Consider the following 10,249-nt stretch of genomic DNA (forward strand, 5'->3'; position numbering starts at 1 on the left):
CAGAGTTTCACCACTAGGTGGAGGTATGAAACCTAAACTTGTTGAAAATACACACGCGAAGAAGACATGTCAACAAAACTGGCGCGGTGTCATGACAGGCTGGTACACGGACATATATACATGTCTGTATGTCCTCAGGTCCATGTCTTGATGTGGTGAGCAGCTTCGGTCGGTAGGATGGAGCCCGGTGTGTCTGTGAGTCGGTTTGACGGGCAGTGGAAGCTGCTGGTCCGGTCTCTCCTGTGCGGATCCTCCGGTGCTCTCACAGCTGTCCGGGTCTTCCGCAGACAGCAGCGAGCCAACCCCGAAATGTCTCTGTCTGTCTTCATAGAGACCCTCTGCCAGGACGAAATAACCTGTCCCGAGACTGACGCCAAGCTCCTAACTGTGTACGTAAAATGACACCGCGCCGAGCCTCCTTACAATACACGTAACGTTAATTCAGAAATAATGTAGTAGTTCAAGTATCTGGAAAGTGGTTGTTTTCTGCGGGGACAGTCACGTTTCTCTCTGAGGTTATACTTAACAGGAATCCTGAATGTATAATTCAAGTGTAGCTCCATAATTGTGGTGGTAAACTCACTCAGTAAACCACAATAATTATGAATATATAGTAGGGGTTGACAGATTATCGGTCTGGCCGATTATTGGGGCCAATATTCGGTATTTTGCCGATTATCTGTATCGATGGCGGATAAAATGTATCAGTTTAAAAAGAATGTGCCCGCATGAGTGGAACAGTAACTTTGTAAAACCTTTTTCATTCTTTATTAAAATTTTCACAACTTTATTTTTGCAGGGAACTTGCTGTATATGATAATGAAAGTTTAAATTTTGATTAAATATTTGCTTAAGGCATTTAAACAGAGTATGTGCTGGAGTTTGTTATATTGCGAATTCTAAATATTGACAGAAATATTTTCATTGTATTTTAAATGGATATCAGTTCCAAATACAGGTTATTCGTCTCATTAACTACTAATAATCAGTATCGGCCCTGAAAAACCAATCTAGATCAACCCCGCATATGTTGGCATACATAATTTCTTACTGCATACAATTAAATTTACCATAATACACAAATGTAAAATATTTGCATTTTACTTTAATATTTTCTAAAGGTGTAAGTGTTCACAAAATGAATGGTTTGGTGTGACAGGGTACAGTGGTGTCACGGCTTGGTGCATTTTCGATACAGCAAAAAAGTAGAAATGCCAGAGAAATTTTCTTTGATTTTTATTTTTCAATATTTATGTTAATTTTATTCATTTGTTACAAGTGTTTTTTATTTTTCCTACTACTACATTGCATTTCAGATAAACTGTTGTACCTTTTTTCCTCAACATTTAAATAAAACCTTATTAACTAAATTAGGATTTTGAATGCAGCACCACGGCTGCTGTATGTTGAATTAGTACTGTTACTCAAGTGTTCATTGCATATGTTAAGGCTTATTTTCAGAGTTCTGTTTTTCTCAATCTTATTTCAATATATATGCCTGTTTTAATTTGTGTTAATAAATAGTGTCTAATTTAGTGACTGTCTGTTCCATGTACTGAACGAAGAGTTTATTTTCGATTCTTAGCAGTTCTCTTTTACATCTTGACCACAGATTTTGCTTTCAATAACAACATATCACTCTAAATTAAGTCCATAAACTTCAACCTAACACAAACTCTGGACATCTACCATACTGCTGCTTGTGCCTCACACCCATTTTTTTCTCACCCACTCTAGTAAACCCCTGGTGTGCCTGTTCCCAGCGTTATTCAAACAAAACCTGCTGTCCTTCATCTATCTGGTGCACTCTGTTCTTCCTCGGACCACCGTCCTCCGTCTTCTCAAGTGCCTCAGTCAGGACCCTCACCCGAGCCCCTGGGTCACCGCTCTGATTAGACAGCTGTACAGAGCCCTGGGGGCCCACACTGAGGAGCCTCTGTACACTCCAGTGTGCAGCCAGAGACTCCAGGAGCTGTCGCAGCGTTTGGTTGGTTTTGGGGAGCCTGGAGGATGGGCCAAGTGCTTCAGCGGTCACACGGTAGAATCTGAATCTCAGGGTGCATCTGGTTTATTGGAGCTGGGGACACAACGGAAAAGAAAGGGCAGCTTTGTCAGTCTGGACGCGGATGGTGAGGAAACGGGTCAGCAGAGTAAACGGATGAAGATGGATATCTGTGGTGGTGAATGTGTCGATGCTGAAGAACAGAGCACAAAAGAAGAGACACCAGAAGGATCAGGAAGTGATGCTGCCGCAGAAACTCCTACCGGAGAGCTGCAGCCAGCGGCAGACAGTCCACGTGATGCCCTGCCCGAACAGATGAAGGTAGAGACAGGCTTTATTTGTCCTGTGTACACTAAAATATATTGTTCATTTTAACAATCTGATTTCTTTCCATGAAAGAACAGAATTCTCAAATGATGATTGGACAGCAGGTTTACACCGTGATCAAATCAAGTGTATTAATCACACCATTATATTTATATTTTTGTAAATAACAAAAAGATCGGTTTCTTTTGTGTTGATGTAGGTCTCTGTTCTTCAGATAAAAGAATTACTGGAAAGTCAGACAGAGGTAAGAAGAAATGCTTTCTTCCAGATATCACAGACTGTCAGTGACATTTATAATAACCATAATTATTATTGTTGTCTGTTTTCAGTGGGACCAGAGCTCCACAGAGCTGTTCAAAGTGCTCAACCACTGTGACCCTGGTCAAGTATGTCCTACAAATTATGAAGCTGACAGTATTTACATGTGTTGGTAATTTATCCACCCAATCAGTGTACATGGAGAAACAAAATATTAGTTACATCTTTTAACCCTCTGAAACCTGGAGCAACATCACTATTCTTGTGCTGCTTTCAGATGCCTCTCACAACTATTTATACTTTTGAATCCTGAGCAAATTGGTGCAATTTCTTTCAAAAACTTGGGGGAAAGGAAAATGATTAACTTGATAAGAAATGTTCTACAAATGACAAGAAATGAGTACATTTAGAAAATCTTTGTTTTTTTTTAAAAACACTAGGTAAAATGTCTGGGGGGGGGGGGGTGGCATTTGTAATTATCATAATTACATATTTTATATAACTATAATTTTGAAGCATTGTTTCCAGATTATTTTCTTGTTTTTTGTTTATTTATTTTTGTTTTGTAATTTTCACGTAATTTTCTTGTACTTTTTACTGATTTATCATTATTTTTTGGGTTATTTCTTTTTTCGTTGCTCATTGCCTTTTGTTCCATGTTTGTAAAAGAAATCAAGCCAGTTGCTCAGGTTTCAAGCGTTAATGTACTGCTGAAAAACACCAATGAAAATACAGGCCCAGATTTATAATTTTATAACGTCTTCACAAAAATGGAACATATGTTTCACAAAGGTAGTATTTGAGAGCTACTGAATGTAATATAAGAAATAAAGTCGAGAAAAACAGAGGTTATTACCTTTAAATCAACTTATTAGTCTATTTTATCTTTATTCTTAATACTCAGAACTTTTGCACATCCCTTTGATATATTTTTGCACATTGCTTCCTAGCTTTATCATTTTGAACATTTACATTATGCATTTTAAAAAATATATATATATGTATTTTTTTATTCCATATTTAAGTTATGTCTTTATGCTTTTAATAATTTAGTAATATCCTTGTATGTGAAAATTTGTCAATAAACTTGTTCTGATTATTATGGTAGTTACCGCTGCTCAGTTTAAGTTGTGCTTTACAGCTTCACTCAGCACAGACAAATACCCTATTTACCAACTAGAAAGCTTTTTAAAACCTCTTATTTTCTACATTTGCTTGATGGTCGGCAATGAAATGGCTTATCCCGTACCTCTGCCTCTCCTGTTTAGGTGGAGTTGATATGCACCATGCTGAGTTTGCCCGACTTACCGGAGCAAACTCTGCCTAAACTGTGCAGCAGTTTATTGGCTCCATCACTTGACTTCAGCTTCAGCACGGCAGCGACTCTGATCAAGAGCCTCCTTCTGCACAAGGTCCGTCCCTGAATATGCAGAGGTTTCAAATATGTGTCTCTGTGTTTGACACTAACAGGATATCATTTACCTGCAGGTCCTGTCCCTGTCAGAGCCGGCCTCCAGATGTCTCGTCTCTGCAGTGGCGTCACTGTGTAGTCGCTATCCCAGACCGATGTGCCACGCCGTGATCGGACCAGTTCTTGAAGAAAAGAACATAGGTGAGGAAAATGCTGAGCTATGACTGAGTGCGGTGCCTGTCGTATGCAGGTCAGAGTAAGTTTCAGTGCAGCTGGCATGGATTCAGTGTCCTGGTTCAAGTACATATAAATTCACTTTCAAAATCCTCTATTTCAACGTTGTTTTCAGGGAACCTGCAGGCTGAGCTGCTGAACAGGCTGATCGAAGGCTGCCTGGATTCACATTACAGACAGATGGTGCTTCAGTGAGATAAAACCTTTAAATTACCTATTTACAGCTGTAACAAGTTAACCATTTAAAACCTGGAATGGCATCAGTTTTCTTGTGCTTCGTTCAGAAACCTTTTACATGCATTTAAACCTTTGAGTCTGAGCAAATTGGTTTTATTTATTTTAAAAAGATGTCTGAGCAACGTGGTAGGTGATGTCTCACAAATGGCAAGAAAGAGTACAGTGAACGCAGGTGTTTTCCTTGTGTTGATGTTTTGGAGTATTTGTTGATGTATGCAGTGCCTATTGTGTGTTTTTGCTTTTAATGTGCACTTTAGTATCGGCCAAACTTCTCATGTTTTGTTGATTTGTGTTGTAGTATGATTTTATTGTTTTTACTTGTAATGTAATCAGGGTGCCCTTTCCTGTTTAAATAAAGGTTCTAATTTTAATAATCAGGAAAAAGTAACAAGAAAATAATAATTTGAAAAACAGGGGGAAAAATGTCCAGCAAATTATATTTATACTAATTCTTATTCTTGCTGTTACTATTATTATTATTATTATTATTAACTATTATTATTATTATTATTATTAACTATTTATGTACATATTTATATAGATATTTTTTGTTTTGGTACCCTTTTTAAAAATCGTTTTGTTTTGTTGAATTTCTGGTAATTTTCTTGTAACTTTTTATTTCTTCCCAAGTTTTTGAAATAAATCAAGCCAGATTGCTTAGTTTTTAAAGGATACCAGAAGCACAAAATAAGATGGACTCAGATTGTTATTAGTTGTTTATTGATGCAATCTCTGACCCTTTTCCTTCCAGAATGACATTCAAAACAGCGTGGAGTGAGGCAGTGCTCTCTGTTATCCACAGTTTGCTCGACTCCAAGGTAAGTTGATTCATTGGAAAAATGCTGCAGGTCACTCAGTCATAATATCCATTGTTATTGAAATCCCTGTTTTTTTTTTCTTTTCAGCCTGACCTGAATGAAGAATTGTTCACACAGTTCACAGAGCAGCTCGTCACCAAGGGTCCTCAATTCACAAAGTCTGTGAAGTTTGCAAAAATGATGCTAACAGTCCTCACCAAATACAGCAGTCATGTAAGTTTGCAAATTCATATCAGGCATAATGGCTGAACAGTGGATACGATAGTCTTTTTAATCTGTCTGCATTTATATTCATTCCTTTTTCTAGGTGACGGCTGCACACAAACACTCCCTGCACGATGGCCTGATGGTAAATGAGACCTTCCTCAAAAAGTCTCTCCAAGCTGCTTTGAAAAGAATCACGCACACATGAAGTTACATCTGATCTAACGTCACCGTGTTCATGAAGCTGTTTAATATATTCTTGGTTAAGGCATCTGTAACGAGTCATGCTGTGTGGTTCAAGTTCTTTATTGTCCTCAATAACAATAACAAAGAAGAAGTTGTTGGCAATAAAAATCTTATATCTCAGACTTCCTTCTTTCTCTCTGCTCTGTAAAAATGTATAAAAATAAAAAATTAAAGTAACACAACGGTAAGATCATTTACTTTTTTAACAATACAGCTGATATTTCTTTTTTATTTTTTGACTTTATTTTGTTGAGCACAGTCTGCATGAGTTATGTTCTCATAAAATACTATTCAAGAAGCAAAGAGGTGTCTTTAAATAAGTATAAAAAACATTAAATAAGCAACCCATCAACTATTTCTACAAAGTTGTTATTTTTATGATTTAGATAGATGGGAGCAGCATTAAGAAATGATGGAGGTCATTCTGCTGCATGCATACTTTTCATTTTAATCTTTATGTACATATTTCTAATAATGTTCATGTGTTCTCTAATATTTTGAATGCAGGACGTATTGTTTGTTTTACTTATTTAAAAAACATAGCTACCTCTACCACTGAAAGTATAAGGTGCATATCAATAGTGTGTTTAGCTTTGAATACATAACTCTCTTACAGAACTATAGTTTAATTAAAAAACGAGACCTGTTAAACTTTGTTTTATTTGGAACGTTCACATTTCATCAATATAGCTAGTGACTGCTTTTTGGCAATTAATTTTGTTAAGCACAGTGCACATAAAACAGTATTCAAGCAGCAAATGTGTATTTTTAAGAAAGTATGACAAACATAAAATAAGTGACATGTTAAATATTACACAGTCATACTTTTACATTTTAGATAGTTGGTGTAGTATTAAACATGGATGGAGATCATTCTGCAGCTTTGAATTTTAATACTGTAAGTACATTATTCATATGCTTTTGTGTACTCTAATATTTTGAATTCAGAACTCTTAACTTTTAAGGGACTATTATATATTGAGACATTGCTTGTACTTTACATTTAAACATACTTTTACTGCTGAAACTATACATATGTGTATTTGGCTTTTTTTCTAAATAAAAGGAAAGGATCTGATTTTCTTTATTTTCGTTTTATTTTGAGCTTTTTGAGTCAATACAACCTACAACTCCTTGAAAGTTCATTTTGTTTGACATAGCACACATACGTTGTCCCAAAGTACGTGTTTAAAATAATAATAATAATAATAATAATAATAATAATAATAATAATAATAATAATAATAAAATGAAATAAATAACAATAATAAGCCCAAATGTATTTATATTGTTATGTTAAACAAAAGTGATGTATTAGTAAAAATAGAAATAAAGCAAAGCAGCAGCATCTCCGCGCCTTCGATGACGTCATCACGCGGACGCTTTTATTTTGCGTAACTTCCCGCTGAACTTCCTTTTCGACGTAGGAAGACGAGAGGGACAAGCCGCTAAAATGAGGTTAGACGCATTTTAACTCATAAATATGGAGAAATAAACGGTTTCCACGCTCACTCTGGGTGGTGTCAGTCTTCTAATGCTTTAGTCTTGTTATGTCGAGCGGCAGTTACGTTATTCAGCTCAGTTTTTCTGAGTTAGACGAACCTAAAACGTCACCTATGGGGCCGGTTCATCTGCCGGTGTAACATCAGGACACCACGCTGAGTTTAAGATGCAATCCACTGTCATCCACACATTTATAACATGTATTAGGAAACAATCAAACATCGGATGCTTAAATTAGATCTCCAAGAGTATATATAATGAAATCTTTTCGAAGTGTGTACATTATTTTATGGATGTGCCGTCGCAGCCATAGATCGGCAGATTTGATCGGTTTTAAGGAGGTTTTCCACTGAATTACGTTTGCTTTAACGTGATTTCTTTTGTTTTATTGTTGCAGTAAGGTCTCCAGAGATACGTTGTACGAAGCAGTGAAGGAGGTCCTGCAGGGCTCTCTGGCCAAGCCAAGGAAGTAAGTCCAGCAAGAAACAGAATAGAAAAAAAATCCCAGATTTTTTAAGTACTATTTTAAAATGTGTACAATGTAACTATGTAAAGTGATCAAGCAAGTTAGGAAGGTGCATAAGGATATTGCAGGGGCTGCACAAAGCTGTCTTAACGCTTTGTATGTTTTACTTGTCCTAAGGGTCAAAAATGACCCGCCTTTACTAAATCGGATTAAAAGAAAGCATCTTGATTGAATTTAAAACCCCAAATCTATTTTGCATGCAGAGACATCCTCCCAGTCATCACAAACTTTGTGGATATTTAGGTATATGTCAGTGGGGGTCCCGGGGTCTCGATGCGACCACCTGCAGATATTTATATGGGGAAAGCTGTTGAACTTGTGACACTTGTGCCTTGAGATAAATAGTAAACGATCAGAATATCATGTGTAACTTTGTGTTTGTCTGTAGGTTTACGGAGACCGTGGAGCTGCAGATCAGCTTGAAAAACTATGACCCCCAGAAGGACAAGCGTTTCTCCGGCACTGTCAGGTTCGGCCTTTTACTGTTTCACCCAACCTTTTCCCTGTGTGCCACCCGCCCTGTCTGAGCATTAACACGGCCTGTTACACGGCTGTTAGCAGTCACTGAAGTCTTTGTGTAGGACACAAATCTAAAGTCCAGACAGGCCAGGGGCAGACATGGAGAAGTACTCTGGGTAGTCTGACTGAGCTGACCCGGCCTCGGCTGGTGGAGGTGAAGCAGACGGACCCCTACCCTGGGTCTTAAAACATGAGGGAAGGCTTTGAGTGGCTGAGCTGGTAAGTTCACGTCCTCATGCCGACCAATTTACATTATATTACCAAAGAGGTCAGCTGGACACCGGCCACGGTGGCGGTATGGGTAAGAAGTTTTTCTATTACACGGTAAAATGAGGAAGGTGTCATTTGGGGATGGCAGAGTATTTGAGTTTCAATATATCAGATATTTTACAGGCTTCCTGCAGATCCTTAAAGTCTTAGAATGCATTACATTTCAGCGTTGGTTATAGTAAAATTGGTCTTAAATTTTTCTTAAAGTGTCAGAAAAAAAAAAGTCCAAAGGCTTAAATTTAAGCTTGCGTGAGCTGTAGGAACCCTGGTTTTAATAAGCATTTTCCAACACAGAAGTAATTGCATCAGTTTCCAGTTGATCTTTGAATTAATTTGTGAACAAGAATGATAATGAATGATAATGAAATGAATGAGTTAACCAGCACGACATGTTGTACGCATTCAAAGTTCACACGCCAGCAATCCTTTAAACTACGACGGTGGGAGGTTCCTCTCAGTCATACCCTGCCGTACATCCAACTGACGCCCTTGTGTTTGACTTGTGAGCAGTGTCTCTAACTGTTTTGTTAATCTGCAGGCTGAAGACTCTCCCCAGACCAAAGTTCTCTGTGTGCGTCCTGGGAGACCAGCAGCACTGCGACGAGGCCAAAGCCGCTGAGCTGCCACACATGGACATCGAGGCTCTCAAGAAGCTCAACAAGAACAAGAAGCTGGTCAAGAAGCTCGGTACGAAAGTAGACGTGATCAGTAAAACACCTGATTAGCAACAAAGTCCGATAGGCTTTTTATTTATTTATTTATTTTTAACTAAACATTTGTCTTGTGTTTTGCTTGCCCCCCTTTAGCCAAGAAGTACGACGCCTTCCTGGCCTCCGAGTCTCTGATCAAGCAGATCCCTCGTATCCTGGGTCCTGGGCTTAACAAGGCCGGCAAGTTCCCCTCCCTGCTCACCCACAATGAGAACCTGAACACCAAGGTGGACGAGGTCAAATCCACCATCAAATTCCAGATGAAGAAGGTACGCTCAGCACTACTCACATTTTAAATACATGTGACGTTACGGGATAATCTGTTTGAATATTTGCCGTAAACGCTGTATTGAGGACATTGGTTGTTGGATTATTGGATGATATATTGGCTCTGTGTGTCGTAGGTGCTGTGTCTGGCTGTGGCTGTCGGACACGTGAAGATGACAGAGGATGAGCTTGTGTACAACATCCACCTGGCTGTCAACTTCCTGGTGTCTCTGCTGAAGAAGAACTGGCAGAACGTGCGCGCCCTCTACGTCAAGAGCACCATGGGCAAACCCCAGCGCCTCTACTAAAGGACCGCTTTTCTATTAATAAAATGTGGAGATGATCCAAAGTTCACTGTTTTGAGTATGTTTTTTTTTTGGTTAGATTGAATATTTGGGTTTAAGGAGTGTAATTGTCATGGACCTCAGTATTTTGAGTTAAGGCTGTGGGCAAATGATTTTCTACTGCGAAACATTACACCCAATAATGTGATTATATCGGTTCATGGGTCAGTCTAATCGTTTTGTTCAAACTTCAAATCATTAATGGAATATTCAGCTTCTGTTATGCCATCGGTGAGAAATTTCCTTTATTTTTATATATATATATATATAATATATGTGTGTGTGTGTGTGTATATGTTGGACATTTAATAATGGATAGTTACAGGTTTTTTTTGCAGTGTTGATAATCAAAACAAGACTTTGGAGACACTCT

The 10,249-nt window shown here is 38.1% G+C and overlaps 2 protein-coding genes across 2 annotated transcripts; both read left to right on the top strand.

Annotated features, from left to right (window-relative positions):
• Nucleotides 1-32: 32 nt before the first annotated feature.
• Nucleotides 33-5,859, top strand: fance (FA complementation group E). The gene is made up of 10 exons (XM_042492058.2): nucleotides 33-389; nucleotides 1,738-2,323; nucleotides 2,529-2,573; nucleotides 2,659-2,715; nucleotides 3,856-3,999; nucleotides 4,076-4,199; nucleotides 4,348-4,423; nucleotides 5,221-5,287; nucleotides 5,375-5,500; nucleotides 5,595-5,859. Exons 1-10 carry the CDS (start codon nucleotides 178-180, stop codon nucleotides 5,697-5,699), a joined length of 1,542 nt encoding a protein of 513 aa, XP_042347992.1. The 5' UTR covers nucleotides 33-177; the 3' UTR covers nucleotides 5,700-5,859.
• Nucleotides 5,860-7,064: 1,205 nt separating this feature from the next.
• rpl10a (ribosomal protein L10a) lies at nucleotides 7,065-9,881 on the top strand. The gene is made up of 6 exons (XM_042492596.2): nucleotides 7,065-7,195; nucleotides 7,638-7,709; nucleotides 8,155-8,235; nucleotides 9,094-9,242; nucleotides 9,362-9,534; nucleotides 9,670-9,881. The coding sequence occupies exons 1-6, from the start codon at nucleotides 7,191-7,193 to the stop codon at nucleotides 9,838-9,840; spliced, it is 651 nt and encodes a 216-aa protein (XP_042348530.1). The 5' UTR covers nucleotides 7,065-7,190; the 3' UTR covers nucleotides 9,841-9,881.
• Nucleotides 9,882-10,249: the final 368 nt, after the last annotated feature.

The sequence above is a fragment of the Plectropomus leopardus genome, chromosome 9 (assembly GCF_026936395.1).
Source record: "Plectropomus leopardus strain MGB_pleo_1.0 chromosome 9, ASM2693639v1, whole genome shotgun sequence".
Classification (NCBI taxonomy): Eukaryota; Metazoa; Chordata; class Actinopteri; order Perciformes; family Serranidae; genus Plectropomus; species Plectropomus leopardus.